At 31.0% G+C, this 16,967-nt stretch overlaps 1 protein-coding gene across 1 annotated transcript in view; it reads right to left on the bottom strand.

Moving 5' to 3' along the window:
• Dmd (dystrophin) overlaps nucleotides 1-16,967 on the bottom strand; it is a 1,242,252-nt gene that overhangs the window by 1,174,001 nt on the left and 51,284 nt on the right. The window contains exons 10-12 of the mRNA XM_042692421.1: nucleotides 6,336-6,458; nucleotides 3,970-4,107; nucleotides 721-873 (exon numbers count right to left, since the gene is read on the bottom strand). Of these exons, the coding sequence (XP_042548355.1) occupies nucleotides 721-873; nucleotides 3,970-4,107; nucleotides 6,336-6,458 (414 nt within the window). The remainder of the gene's footprint in view (nucleotides 1-720; nucleotides 874-3,969; nucleotides 4,108-6,335; nucleotides 6,459-16,967) is intronic.

Raw genomic sequence — 16,967 nt, 5'->3', positions numbered from 1 at the left:
GAATGGAAGGTGTCCGTGTCATCCTCCCCCGATAATCTAAATATTATTTCAGTTATCATTTGAATGCTCAGTTTCAGACATTCTAATTTAAATAGTAATTCATATTGAGCTAACATTTTTCCTTCTACTGAATTCCTCTGCTGGTTTAGGGGTTGACCCAAGTTGGAGTAATTAGTCCTTATTTATTTGGAACTCTCCAGATAGAATATAGTTTAGAGGTCAAGGAACTAAGTCTTTCAAGGACTGAGGCACTCAACACAAAATGAAGCAAAATAAAAAGTGTAAAGTAATAACAAAAAACATCTTCAGACAATATGCAAATAATCTATTGAAATTTGACAGTGATGTATGAAGATGCTCTGATGAAATGAATGTGCTAACATGAGAAAGGAGTCGTCCATATACCGATAAGTCATTAGTTCATCTGGAACAAAGATACACAGAGTCAATTACAATTTTACCAGAAAACACATAACATTTCTTAATTTCATTGTACACATTCTAAAAGCAAAACATTTTATTCATTTAACAATATTGTCAATTGAATAACACGTAATACATTTACAACAAAACACAATACAAAGAAATGCATCAAATCAAAGAGAACGTTAATAGAGGAAACAAGAACACAAATATTTTAAACAGGATCCTCACATGTTAAGTTAAAGTAGTTAAACTCTAGCAGTAAGATCTAGTATTGACATTCTAAAACAACATTACCTTTATTTTCCTTTCATCTCTGGGTTCAGGTAGACTGGCTAATTTTTTCTCAATGTCATCCAAGCATTTCAGGAGATCATCAGCCTGCCTCTTGTACTGATACCACTGATGAGAAATTTCTAGAGCCTTTTTTCTTCTTTGAGACCTCAAATCCTGTTCATGGTGCAGATATTATTAACATATCAATACATATATGTATAGTATATTTCTGGCTACAGTTATTTATGAAAATACTTTGAGTCCTTCACATTTTTGTTTAAATCATTTGAAATACATAAGATATAAATAAATGATTAAATTATGCATTAAGTGTTAAGACCAATAAACAGAAGCAAAGCAACACATCACAACATATTTTCTTGTGGCATGTTCAAACTTGCTTAGAATGCTGTCATATTTGATTGAGTCGTAACGAATTCACTAAGTTATTGTGTAGTCTATGTAATAGTTTAGTACATGAATACAGTGGTCTAATCTAGGTAATTATAAAAAATGGTTCATATTTGATTCTTAAAATATATATAGTTTCAAAATTCATATTTTCAATACTAAGCTCATCAACAAAGTTAAGTTTATATAGACAACATATTTTCATGGTTTTGGAAATGCTTGTATGAGTTAGGCTCTTAATATTGTGTGATTAAAAATACATGTCAGCTTAACACTGTTGGCTCATAACTGTAATGCTAGCAACTCAGAAGTTGAGATCTAAGGATCCTGTTTCCATATGAAGCTATTACATGCAGACAAATATGGGACACTCTTCACTCCAATTAACCAGCAAAAAGCCAGAAGGAGATGTATGGCTCAAGTGGTAGAGTACCAGCTTTGAGCTAAAAATCAATGCAACAGTATGAGACCTTGAGTTCAAGACCCAGTACTGGCACAACAACAACAAATAAGAAGCCATTTAAATTAAACTGTGCAAAGCTATATAGATATATCCACTTTGTTCATATAGCTGGGAGTATTCAAAAAAACTCTTCAAATATTAGAAAAACACTTTTAATTCAAGGGTTACAAAACTTACTAAGCTAAATGATTTTCCAAATGTAAGAACAACGACATTAAAAAAAGAGAAAAGAAAAGGTGTGGCTTTTAAATCAACTTAATGAGAGAAATATAGAAGAATGATTTAAATAATTAAGAAAGTAGGAAAAATCAATCATCTTGCTACTACAAGAATGTTCAACTGGTTCCCTAATCAATAGAATTAGTTGAAATGCCATTTTCTAACTTTTGGGAACATAAAGGGTCTGTCCACACCTTTCATTTCTTTAAAGAGTTAACAATTAGGATCTCATATAGAAATTTATCTGGAGTAAAAATAGATAATATCAAAGAATGGCTGAAAATTCATTCTGACCTTTTAATTACTTCATACCAACTAGAATTGTAACTAATTACCAATTTAACACAATAACTGAATTTGGTGTTATATATTGGTTTGGCAATTAATCACTTGAAACATACTATTTTGCCAGAATGATCTAGAGTTCAGTCTCCATTTTGCTTAAAATTGGACTATAAAATTTACTGCAGTTTATTCTTTATTGTAGCATTTCTAAATCTCCTGTGGAGGTAATAACTATCTGGGCTGAGATAGACAGAATGCTGCTTTTTTCAAAGGTATTATGATACAGCTATGTGAATAAGAGTTGAACCATGCCTTACTCATGATTCAACTCATATCATTGTCAAGAAAAGCAGTTCGTTGGTCCCAAGTATGAATCCTTTTTTTTCTTGCTAAGAACAAGGTGATGTGTAATACGTATAAATATTTACAGATATCATACAGATTATTTTAAGTGTGTCCCAGATAATCATAAAAAAGTGCTGTTCAATGAGAAGTACAAAATGTCATGTCAAAACCAGCTTTACAATGTCGGTGGGGGGGAGGGAGGGGGGGTATGATTGGGTGGGGGGGAGGGGGGAGGCTGGGAAGGGAGGTGAAGGGTAAACAAAGGAGGAGGCTGCAATGCTTGGTAAGAAATGTATGCATTTTCCTGCCCATGTAATTGTAACCCCTCTGTACAGTATGTTTTCAAATAAAATAAAATAAAATTAAAAAAAAAAGTGCTGTTCAGTAGGAGAGATATATGACTAATGCAAATGCTTCCACAGGCTTGATCACAGTCAGAAGAGTATGGATTACACAGCTTTCTGATTTAAAAAAATATACATTATGGTTTGCTTTTGTACTCCACTCAAGGAACAGGTCTTTTCTATTTACTATATATATCAGCAGTTATCTTCAGAACACCTGCTGGCCAATTAGACTTTCCTTGTGGATTCCTGGCAGGCACAATATTGTGTAATTACATTCTCAGCAGTGTTTATTTGGTTGACTATAGGGAAAAAGGTTTATCTTCTTATTTGCATATAGAAAGCAGACTCCATCACCTAGTAGGTGGATCTACCTACACAGCTCCATAGCTCCAAAAGAATGATTTACAATGAAAAGCTTGGCAATTAACAGCATTAGAAAATCAGCCAGGCATGCAAATAGTGAATGTTGCAAAGCATTTACACATACAGAAGTGTTATTTCACAGATCTTTTCACATGTCCAGAGAGGATCTCAAGAACTGTCTAGATAGCATCATTGACAGTTCTGTTCTTCTTTTAAGATCCCGATGACTCATGTGTGTACTCGAAGACATACGCTATCCTTGCTTAATATAAAGGGATAGTTCATGTTTGATGGAATGACAAATGATTTTGAGGATTCCTATATAAAAGAAATTAAACTCTTGCAGATGTTTAGTTAGTTGCAAAGAATGACTTTAAAAGCAGGAAAAAAAGTTTAGTTTAAAAATCCAGGCCTTATTAATCAAGGATCACATTAGCAAAAATCCAGACCTATTCTAAATGAAATTGATGAAAGGAAGTAAAAACAGAGGAAAAATATGGATTGGTTATTCTGGCAATTAGGGTAGTTTTTCAGCACAAACAAAATAGTTGAAAAAATAAAACATAACATAAAGTATGTAAATGTGTGATGTATTTTGACACCTTCTAATATTATTCCTAAAAATCTGTACAACGAAAAAAATGAACTTTTAAGTGAGACACCTCTCAAAACCAAAAGACACATAAAAATGTTAAAATACATATATTGAAGGGAAAATAGTGATTTTTTTTGTTGACTAAGACTCTTAAGCAGATTTTATTTATGCATAATATATTTTACCCTACATACAAAAAGCAAAACCACAGGCAAGGTATATTATAATTTTAGCTCTAATACCTTGAGAGCATTATGTTTTGTCTGTAACAGCTGCTGTTTTATCTTTATTTCCTCTCGCTTTCTCTCATCTGTGATTCTTTGTTGTAAGTTGTCTCCTCTTTGCAACAATTCTTTAACAGTACCCTCATTGTCTTCACTCTGATTAAAAACAACAAGTACAGTCTTCATTTTGGTTTTTAAAAAGCTGTACATTGTTAACATAATAAAACATATTATTTAAACACACACAAAATCCAATTTCAAATCTCAGGGAATGTTATTATATGATACTAGGCTAATTTTTAAAATATATTTAGTACTTTCGATGTAAAGGAAGGAAACATCCTCCTATCCACTTATAAAGAACACATTTGGGGGGCATAAGCATGAAGATGGGGAAAGAAGGAATTTTATCATCAGTTAAGTTGGGAATTATTGTAAAAACATTGTTTGGCTTTGACTTTTAGAACAGTTCTAGAATGTCAAAGGTTCAGAGAAGTAATTAATTTTTTCAACTACAGTGTTAACTGATCCATTGGGGATATGGAATTGTATCTGTTTCTATGAAATGGTAACAGTGTTAAAATACTACCATGTTAGTATTGTTTCAAATGTAATCAAATTTTATATAGTAATATTTGCTTTATATTTCCAAGTTAAATATCAAAATTGAGGACATGGTGTATTAACAAAAATAATGTGCTAAAATTGCTGTCAAATATTGCAATGAATTAATGCCTACCATATGTCACTTATGTTCATTTTAAACAAATTAGACCACATAAATACTGAATATAGATGGGAAAGTATATTCAAATTTATTCAATTTTATCCATTTTGTCCAAAATTGTCCATTTTGTTCTTTGATACCTCAAGAAAAAATATTTTTCATTATACTTTCTTAGAAATAAAATGATTTGAATAAGTACCATTGTCATATACTTGGATTTTTCATCTCAGGTTTTTTATATTTCAATTTGAGATATGTAGTCTTTCTATTAAGGAAGTTCATCACACAATGGTATGTGTGGTATATTCATTCATGTGCTAAGGATAAATGACTACTTTTATTTACATAAATGTATATATGTGTATTATTTTTATAGTATTAGAAGTAATATAGTTACATATACAATCTATGCTTAAACTTCATTACACAAAGACCTGTTCATTTTGTAAAAAAGAAATGAAAATTTTCCTGAGATTTGTTTATTAATAATTAATTAAATGTGAAACATAGGAGTAGATTTATAATCTATCAAAGAACTTATTTTAATATGCCTTTTAAAAGTCTGCAGTATTTTCTAGGGTTAAGATAAAACAAAACAAAACAAAAAACAAAAAAACCCCACTGATACAGAAAAACCCATTTCATTAATTTTAACCAGGTAAGGCCTCTAGGGCAGGGTTGGTGGTTAGTCCAAGAGGTAAACAGCACTTTTTCACTTTGATGCTCTCTGCTTTCTTCTTTGCCATTCTTTCCATGAGCTGAGTTGGCAAGGCCACCAACCCCCATAAAAGGGAAAAATGAGTTTCAGGAAGTCAGAATTGACACCCATTGCAACCAAGAGGGGTGAGTAGAATTATCTTTTGTATTACTTCTCATGCTGAATAATCTCAGGTTGTTTTAAGTATTGTCTGTGTAGTGTCTAACATTAATAAATCCCTGAAAATCTCTACCAAGATACAGATAAAGGTTAAGAACGCCACTCGGGTACTAGCAGTGATGGAGGAATAAAGAAATTGTGGAAAGGTTGAACGGAGAATAAAGAAATCAGTGAATAGCGATGTGATGCAGAAATATTCAAGCCAGAGAGAAATATGAATGCTATTTTGAGGTTAATTGAGGTTGAAGGAGAATGTTAACTTATAGCTCATTCTTTACTCTCATGAAATAAGCAGCATGAATTCATAAGTATTTTAGACATTATTTGTACTATTTACTCGATGTTTTACTAAAAAATACTTTGTGGAAAACTTTAGTAAGCACTGTTTACCTGGTGTGAAAAATTTCAATTTCTATAACCCAAATCCTGATTCACACACACTAAGAGATACCTATGATAGTTAAATTTCTTATTAAATTTCTACTTTATTTTCTGATTGACTATTTTTATTACATTTTTTTTGCTCTCTGAATTTAAAAATAGCATAGGTAAAAACAAAGTTGAACTATTTATTCAGGATCTGGGAGTCCTCTTAGATGACCGCACCATTATGATTTGACATTTGTAATAAAACATCAAGAAGAATTCTTTGCATCCCTAACAATCACTGTGCAAAGCATATTGTGAGAATTCAGTTGGAGACGAGTTATTTAATTTCTTTCCAAATATTTACTCATTTTCACTCCTAGTTCATTCACACTTTTATCACAACCAATTTACCATATCTTTATTGAAGTCTTCCTCTTTCAGATTCACCCCCTGCTGTATTTCAGCCTCCAGTGGTTCAAGCAATTTTTGTATATCTGAGTTAAACTGCTCCAATTCCTTCAAAGGAATGGAGGCCTAAAAAAAAAGATAGCGCTAATTTAAATCAAAATTACTTTTTTATTAGAAACACAAACTAAAAAAGTACATTTATTCAACCTCCTGTTGCTAAACTAATAGCATGCATTATGTTTCAATATTATATTTTATGAAAGTTTCAAATACAACTGGGCGAGTACTTCAGGATGCAAATAAGGACAAATACTTAACATCACTAGAGCAGAACCTATATGAAAGATAATGCAATTCATCATTCTGTGGTATCAAAAAAGTTAATTTACATATATCTGACTGGGTTAATTTTTAATATTCTGAAGTCAACTTCAATCTTATTTTAAATATTCTGATATAAATACCATTTGAGTAAATACGCCTTATCAAAAATTGCCTCACTCGTCAAATAATAGTAAACAGGTAGAAATACTAAATTGTTGCCTTATCTTTAGAAAAATTACACAGCAATGTGCTCAGATAATGTAAATGACATTTTTAGCATGGCAGAATTGGCAGGCATGCCCTGCTAAGATAAACAATGCCATTAGCTTGCTACAGGAATGTTTTCTTAGATGCTATAAATTCATACAAATGGATACAGATTATTAGACATAAGGTATCTGAATATGTTTTCGAACCTTACAAGCATTACAGATTCCTTAAGTTTAATATTTGATATGTTGAGACCAGAGTCACAAAAACCTTTAAAATCCTTTGATTTTCTAAATGAAACATTTGAAAAGGAATGGTGAATGAGAAGATATTGAAAATAAAAAGGCCCAACAAGAGGTATTTCTGTTAAAATACCTCTTTTACTCTTTATGTTGTATTTTTTTCTCCCATTAAAGCATAGAAATTATTTTATACCTGAGAACTTTTCCAAACCAATTGATGACATACAAAATCTGGTTTCCTTTAGGGCTATTTCACTTTATAAATCAATTCAGGAACAACCCCCAGTGACCTAAACCCAGGATAATTGCATTCAGCATCCTATTAATATAGGTCCCTACCTATTATTTCCTGGTCACATTCTGTGCTGCTACAGATTGACTCTGTCTTTACTAGATGAAAGTTCCTGAAGGCAGTAAGGATGAGTATTCAAAGGCAAATAAAATATCTAAAAGTAGTCTGCAACTAATAAAAACTTGAATAATCAAATAACATTCATCTGGACATACAGTATAAATACACAAATTCTAGCCAATTCTATATATCTCACAATTTAAAAAGTGACTTTTTATAGTACTACTTTTGAAACACTAGTGATCATATGTCATTTGAAGTATCATAATAGCAAGAAATCAGAGGTTCATGCCTGTACTCCTAGCTACTGGAAGACTAAGGTCTGAGAATCACAGCTTAAAGTCAGCCCAGGCTGCCAAATGTGTCAGATTCTTGTCAGCAATTAATGAGCAAAAAGCTAAAAGTGAAAGTGTAGATCAAAGAATAGAGCACCAGCCTTGAGGGAAAAAGCCAAGAAAGAGCACAAAGCCCTGAGTTCAAGTCTCAGAACAGGCACAAAAAATATTATAGTTTTGTGAATTATTATGAGTAACAGAAATTCACAAATGGTATTCATGTTTCTATTATTAGCACTTTATACCTTAAAATCATATAAAATTTGGAGGAAAGCAAACATAATATTATTAGTATCCTTTAGCATTCTAGCTACATAATAACAATTGGATGGTGTTTTATTTCATTGAAGTCTAGTTCAAATTGCTGGCAATTAATAAAAGCGACTGTATGTTAAAGACAACTTCCTGCATATGTGATGATGTTTATAACTCTTATTGAACACTTGATATCAAAATAACATGGTAAGATTGCTCTGTTTTGCTCTACCTGCTTTTCTAGCTCATCTTCTCTCCCTAGACTCAAATACAGTAAATTTAAAGGCTCAAAATTTGAGATTCTATATCTTTCCTCAAATGCTTTTTCAATAACAACATATACTTTCTTCAGTCAATTAAGTTATAATTTTCTTGTCTCTCAAATAGTTGACTTTAGCAAATTGCTGTCTTTGTCTGTTACCTCACAATTGAACCACAATCTAGACTTTCCAATAGCCTATCATTTCTTACATAAAATTCAGCATGTATAGAACTGCCATCATTATCTTTCTTTCAAAAGTCTTGTAATAAACTTTCCTAGTTTTATAAATTGATTTTCTCAGTCATTGGTCAAATATTTTTCTATCATGTATGTGTTCTCACACATGATAACTAATAACTTCCAGACAGATATATATATATATAGATATATAATATCTCCTTCCTTACAAACCCCAAGTCCATGATGTATACAGTAAACAGGACAATCTGAGCCCAAACATTTCTTTTATTGTATTATTTACCTGCTCAGGAGCCTTATATATGTAATAAAAACAAATTGAATGAAGTTTAAATCTGCTGATAACATGATAGTCAAGACTTCTCCTAGTGTTGCCCCAGAAACTTCTCAGCATTAGTTAAGTGTTCTGCAGGTAAGTTTTGTTGCAGGCCATGTGGTGATTTTCTGTTATCGCCTCTCAAAATGCCTTGCCTTTTCTAGTGATGACCACAGGTTCTTGAATGAGAATGCTTGCATTGAATCTGGATTTCAACATTCACTAGCTTAGTAACCATGGACAAGTCATAAATCTTCTTTGACCTTCAATATCATCATTTGTGACATAAAAGCAAGAGGAGTATCTCATAACGTTGTTGTGTTGCAGTGGTGTAGTAAATGTTCAGTAAATGTTGGCTATTGGCATTTCTCCAATAAATCAATCCATCTGCCATAAATAAATGTCCAATAAATCTCAAATGAAAACCAGGAATTGGCTCAGTTCAAGATTTGATTCTGTTGAAAATATGTTTTTGAGAGGTAAATTCTGCATGATATGGTAATATTTTTAAAATATTTTAACTTTTTATTATTTCATAAAAAGTATTTTATAGCATAAAATACTTCTATTTTTTAATATTTTTAAAAATCATAAAACTCTGAGAAATTTGGACCCCAGATAGGTAAAGTTTTATCATTCCATAAACCAAAACTTCAATAATATAAAAAATTGTCTAAAGAAAAATGCAAAGGCTTTGTATGTGTTTTAACCAGGGAATTATTTTTTTGTACCAGATAATTTTTGGAGATATAAAAGATAGGCTACAATGTAAGTGAGATGAATTTCAAGAACATTTATGAGGGTGATATTGTCCCAAAAGAAATGTACTCATTATCTGGTTTATGTAACTGTAATCCTTCTGTATATCACCTTTATAATAATAATATAAAGACACTCATGAACTTAAAGAGTTGGTTTAACTTTAGCTAGATTCAGGCACTCAAAGTACATATTTTCTGAAATAAAAAGTCAATGAAGACCACTAATAGGAAAATGGGGTGGCAGAATAAACATTTATTTTCTTCTTTCTGATCCTGAGACTTGAACTCTTGACCTGTGCACTGTCCCTGAGCCTCTTCATGCTCAAGGCTAGTGCTCTACCACTTGAGCCACAGAACCACTTCCATCTTTTTGTGTTTATTGGACATAAAGTCTTCTCTGCCCAGGCTGCTTTTGAACTGTGATCCTTATCTCTCAGTCTCCTGAGTAGCTAGGATAACGGGTGTGAGTCACCGGCACCAGCCAGCATAAACATTTCAAGTAGCCCTTTAACTAAAACTATTTCTACACTGATTCACCAGTTGACATGGCCACATACATTAACAACTGGTCAAGTGCTAGGAATAGACTAATGCCATTAAGTACCTTAAAAAAATAAAAAGAAGATCTGAAACAACTTCAGATGATACTGTTGCAAACAGAGTAACTATCCAGGCTAGATAACAGAACCATAAACTTCAAACCATGCAGTCTGATTTCCCAAACATAACTGTATATTTGGTTAAAACGCCATTATACAATATTAGTATCTTAAATCATTATGAGTGTTCTGAAGTGAATAACTGGAATCAATGAACAGAAATTCTTTTCTGACTGAATTTCAGTTTAACATAAGAACAATTTATTAGAAATAAGTATTTTAAGTAATAATTTAAAAGTATTGAGCTTCTCGTTGAAAATGCACTGTAAGAGGCTAGTTGATTGTATGTTAGGTCATATTTTTAAAGTGCAACTATTTTTGTGTGCATAGTTTTCTAATAGTACATTCTTATAGTACATTCTCTCCATTAAATTCAAAGTTTTAGAGTATTGTAACTTAATAAACACATGATACAAGTCCATGTGTATAATCTTAAGTGATCTAGCTATATTAAAAATAAAAACAGGTAAAAATTAATGCTAATTTATTCTATACCATCAATATGTCTAGAATATTATAAAACTACAATGAATATAAAATTATTAATGACATATTTCCCATCCATTTTTTATACCAATGCTTTAAAATTCACTCATGTTTTATACTTACATCTTAATTTGGATTAGCCACACTTCAAATGCTATGTGGACCATGTATAGGATTCAGGGCTACTTTAGTAGGCAGCATAGATCTATACTTGGTATTTTAACTGTGACATTGATAAGAATCAATTTGTTTATTAGTTATTGATTTGAAAGGTGTTATAAAATATATTTGTTGATAATAGTCAAAATGAAAATGTTTTAAATGGTAAATTTTAGGAGGCATAAATTATTCATATGAATAATTATTCATTATTCAGTATCTTTCATTCTGATCTTTTTCTGAAAGGATTTTTATTTTTTGCAAGCATCCCTCTAAATACGTTAAAACCTATGGTAGTGCATTTGACCTGTAATATCAGGAATCTCTATTTCTCATATATATTTGTATATATATATATATATATATATATATATATATATATATATATATACACACACACACAGTCCTAAATTATATTACACTGTCTTATATATGAATATAATTTTATTTTACATTCAAGGCTATGTTCTATTTCCCTAATTAGATTTCTAGTCTTTGAAGTTGGCACTGTGTTTTAAAATAGCCTGTACTTTTAGTAGTAAATATGATCTCTTTGTACAAAAAGAGTACCTATTTTATCAGTTACTAGTTTCAGAACTATGCACATATTGATTACTAGTAACATTAACAGAAATAACCACAAATAACCAACCAAATCCTTTCAGCTTATTGTTAAAATCGAATCATCCTTTTGACATTCTGGTGTTGTGAAAAGCTTCACTGCTTTCCTTAATAATTCACTAATTTACCATGAGCTATTTTCAAATCTAACAGAGGAAAGATTTTTGCAAACATTGAAAGTTTTACTTCATTCTTTGGTCTTCATAACTTTAAATTCTTATGCAAAGTTATCAAAGAAATGCACAATAAGGAAGCATCTATTATTTAATACCTCATTCTTCAGTGTCCAAAAGTTTAAAATATCTAGTATATATCCCCTGTTTTTTTGTTGTTTGTTCAAATTTATGATGAATTGTCTAGAGTAGTTGAAAGCTATGGATGATAAATCATCTTAATTACTGGATAACTTACGTATATTGATTTTAAAGAAAATATATGACCACAAAAGAACTAGAATCTCAATCACATCACATAATGTTAGACAGTGAACATAAGCTAGTCTTTAGAATACATACAAACTAAACAGAAGTTATAATGTTGGGGAAAGTACATAGCAAGCATAATTTTGAGGGGATTTATTTTTTACTTACCTTTTCATTTTAAGAACTTTAGCATGACTGTAGTTTTATAAAATACATATAAAGTAGAACATAGAGAAGTTTAATAAACAGATAAATGGACACAAAAGAAAGAAGAGACAGAAAAACTGAGAAAGACAACACTTTGTTTTCCTTGATATTTTAATGTTGCTTCAAATTATGTAACAACTATTGATTGTGCTTTGTTGGAAGATTTAAGGATTAATGAAATTTAAGGCTCAGTTGAAGTTTTGGCATTAAAGGTGACTTATATGACAAGTTGACAAAGTATAACAGACTGCAGAAAAGCAAAATCAATTACAAACAGATTCATTGTAAATTAAAAGCATTCAAAATCATTCAGGTACACTTTATTAATATTAAAATGTAAGCTTTCTTTTGGTTAACTATTATTCATCATGCATAGATATACTAGTATAATAATGACTGTGTTTACACAGGCAGAAATATAAACATTTACTAATAAAGCCTATGGAATCTCAGTAATTATAATAAATGACCACTATATTAGAATTACACTAATAGCATATTGAAAATAATAATCCAATTGCTACAGATTGGCTTCAAATTGCTTCAAATCAATCAACCTCTGGTTTTTATCTTGTAGCTTTCAAAATTTATAGTTATTGTATTAGTATAGCAAAATAAGAAAAATGTAATTAATTGTGACCAAATAAAAAGTTTCAAAAAGCAGTAACATTCAGTTTTACAGAAAATATAGACTAATGACATGATATGGAGGATTATTTATTTCAATTCATTCTATCTGTAGAGGAAAGAGTACTTAAAAACATGAGTAATGAAATGATACTACATTAATGCTTGAACAAAGATGACTAAATGAAACAATTTATAGACTTATTTATTTGTTTATTTTAAAACTAAATCACAGGAAATTTTAAGAATTTTTTAAAAATAAATTCAACACATGAACTCACAATAGTGATATTTCACTGGTTGTATTCTTTTGACATTAGGTACAGTAGTAGTTTACTTTCAATCATTTGATGCTGAATATTTAAATATGTGGCTAACTGTGAAGCTAATGAGAAGACATTATCCAATAAATTCTTATATTTGTGACTTGATGAGGTATGTTTTGTGATTATACATTTCAGAAGTGCATACAAATATCATGATAGTTGGGTAAGACATATTGGTATGCCAAAAATTAGCTCACTGGATATTTTGTGGTATGTGTAACTTAGAATAGTTTATTAGGGAATGAAATGGTTTAACTCTAAAATAGATGGTGTTAAACAGAGATAAAAGTACAAACATAACACTTTGGGTGATTTTGTATTTTTGACTTTTTCTAGATTTATTTAGATTTCTTTTTTCTTACTTTCTCCATTTCTTACTCTCTACATTTTTTCAGTTTATTTTAGAATAGTATACTGAAATCACTGTATTTAAAGTGAAATGAAATATGTTTATACTAATACTTTGTGGGTCAACAATGAATATATGTCAAATAAATAGAAATAGAAAACTGTGGTAGACATCATCAAGTTGGAGTGTACAATCAGGTGCTTGATATACAATTTTCTAACAAGACTATCAAACTATCCCAGTGAGAACGTACATAAGTCATTGTCTCTCTCATACTGTCCTGTAAATTATCTACAGTCTGTGGTCCAAAAAACAATTATTTTTAAATCTACTGACATTAATCTGGAAACAAATCATTTCAAATTTCATTGGTGGTAATATCTAGGTAATTCAATAAAATGGGATTGCTCACTAAATTCAATTGTATAGCTAAAAATATTTTTAAAATTATATGAGATTATCAAAGTTTCCAAGGTCGCAACCTTATTATATGGATTGCCAATTAAAAATGTGAAAAATATTATTAGCATAGAAGCTCTGGTGATAGGCTCATTTTTTATTTATTTCAGTAAAATATAATTTGGTTGTACACTATTACACCATTATAATACTAAATATTACATCCATATTTAGTAGTCTAGGAAATATGCAATATTTATAAAACTCTACTCTAATTTTAATCTATGCTTTTACAATTCTTTAGAAAATATTAATAAAAAGGAATTATTTATATATCAAGAATAACTATACCAATTAATTTACTATATTCTTTTTTTTAATGTGTTAAGGGGCTGGGAAGGTGGTAGAGTGTTTGCCTTGCATGCATGAGGCCCTGGGTTTGATTCCTCAGTACCACATAAGCAGAAAAAGCCAGTAGTGGTGCTGTGTCTCAAGGGGTAGAGCGTTAGCCTTGAACTGAAGAGCTGAGGGACAGTGCCCAGGCCCAGAGTTCAGGCCCCACGCCCGACCAAAATAAACGTGTTAAATTAGAACATGATTGGGAACAGATTGCAAAGAGGAAAAGATCAATTTAGTAATATTAATAGAATTTATAACAGAATTTTGTTTTAATTAAAATTTCAAATTTGAAAAATCTTTACTGGCATTACAAATCATATTTATAATTTATATCAATTATTCACACTGATGTTTAAGAGATCCAAAATATTTGTCTAAACTATCATTCAATTATTGTTCTCTAATAAACCATATACTAAGATAGGTGAGATTCAATCGTGTTTTTTCCCCTTGATATATTCTATACTATATGCTAATCTCAGTGGCTCATTGGTTAAATCATAGACTCATATAAACATCCAAAACTCTGATCCACACAAAGATTAATTTTATATACTGACACTGATAACTTGACTCTAAAAACCTTGACATTTTATAATTATTACAGAAATGAAACTATGAATATTTAAAAACACAATGCCAGATTGTCCAAATCTTTTTTTGCAGTTGCAACATGCACACACACACACACACACACACACACACACACACACACACACAGAGAGAGAGAGAGAGAGAGAGGCTACATTAATTTGGCTACAATTTTCAAGAGGTATATGGAAATATAATGACATGCTACATGTATTATCAAACACATTCTTAGGGAAAAAAATGAAGTTTACTCTTGTCATTAGCATCAATTTCAGCGCCAATATTGGAAATTTTCTGCTACTTACAAAAGTGAATTACTTCTAAATTTACAAAAAAATCATAATCTAAACAAATGATACTAAAGATTTCTAGATGAAGTCTAGTTAAAATTCTTTTGAAACTATGTAAACCAAAACAGATACATCTTGATGAATATTAACTACTGAAACTCATATACAATGCTTTTCATTCAAGTAGTTCTTAATCCTATGTCATTTTTTTTAAATTTTAAACTTCTTGTTCCTTAAGATAATAATTTAAATCTAGTCTAGTTTTCAATTCCAATAAATCCTGTTGTTAAGGTGCCATCTCTAGACCATTAGTATCAATATCACTTAGAAAATTATTAGGAATGCAAAAATCTAGGCTCCTCCCTACATTCACTGAGTTTGATACACATCTGGATACAGAGCCCAAGGACCTGCATTTTCAACATCCTCCAAATACATACAGATGTGTATATACAGATGGTCAGAGTCATCGCTCTGTATTGACACTTTCCATTCCATTCGCCACTCCATTATTTGGGCTCCTCTGTTGGTCATCCAGACAACTGTGTTGGTACCTAACCTGTGTTCCTACTTCTTACCATTATTCGGTTTAATTGCCTCTTCCCATACCCCACTGAATTGGTCTTAAACAGCAAATAACAAAATCATGATGTAATAATTGCCTACTAAGGGCAAATCACTTGTGGCTCTTATGACCTTTTCACATTGTGTCTAAACATCTTTTTTGTTGTTGTTGTTTGTCGTGGGGCTTGAACTCTGGGCCTGCACACTGTCCCTCAGCTCTTCAGCTCAAGGCTAGCACTGTACCACTTGAGCCACAGCGCCACTTCTGGCTTTTTCTGTTTATTTGGTGCTGAGGAATCACACCCAGAGCCTCAAGCATGCAAGGCAAGCACTCTACCACTGAACCACCTTCCCAGCCCGGTGTCTTTTAACATCTTTAATCTTAGCATCCACAACTAAACTTTATTCCCCATTCCTTCTAGTCCATAAGCAGTCTAAACTTACGCTGCATGAAACACACTATGCTTAACTCTTGAACTTTTTCATAAGAATTATTTCTTATTTTTCATAAGAAGTATTACTTTATGTTACTGGAGTAGCTACCAAATTAATTTACCATGCAAACATCTCTCAACCGGGTATCCATGAATATATCCTGATTCAAAATTAAATAGCTACTTAAATCTATTATTAATTTTCAGCAACAGAGTTCCCACAACACCAAATATTGTGATTTTAAAATAGTATATGTTTGGTGGGAATTCATTGAACCCTGCAAATGTCTTATGATAAATGAGCTTGATTTTGAGCTCACCGGCTACCCGTAATACTTTTAGCCTTTCCAGGATGTTTATACTCTATAAGGAAAATCACATATAACCAACTAAGAGAAGATGAACTAAATGAACTTAGAAATTTAACACCATACCTTACAGATATAACTAGCATCTCCTGAATTTAGTCTTATGAAGCAAAAAGATAAAGAGGACAAAATATCATTCCAATTAGTTACTCTTCTATTTTCCATTCTATACGTTGTATTTTGAATAACCCTTTGAGAGGAATGAGGGCAATTTTCATTAAAAAATATTAATCCAATATAACTGCCCTATTTTACAAGCACTGAACTAGTTATACAGACAAATCACATAATTTCTTCATTACTGACAGTTAAAAATTTAGAGTTCAATCATCTAAGTCCATTGTTCTCTGCTAGACATGTAACATTTGAACATCTTTGAAATGTATTAGTGTAATTATTTGGTTTTGTGCTTATTAAAGGTAATTTACATTTTGGTATCATTGTGCACTAACACAATGAAGACCACTATGCAAGGGAAA

The sequence above is a fragment of the Dipodomys spectabilis genome, unplaced genomic scaffold (assembly GCF_019054845.1).
Source record: "Dipodomys spectabilis isolate Male_0828 unplaced genomic scaffold, ASM1905484v1 ptg000156l, whole genome shotgun sequence".
NCBI lineage: Eukaryota > Metazoa > Chordata > Mammalia > Rodentia > Heteromyidae > Dipodomys > Dipodomys spectabilis.
The sequence above is the reverse complement of the archived record's forward strand: the minus strand, read 5'-3'. Positions and strand labels throughout refer to the sequence as shown.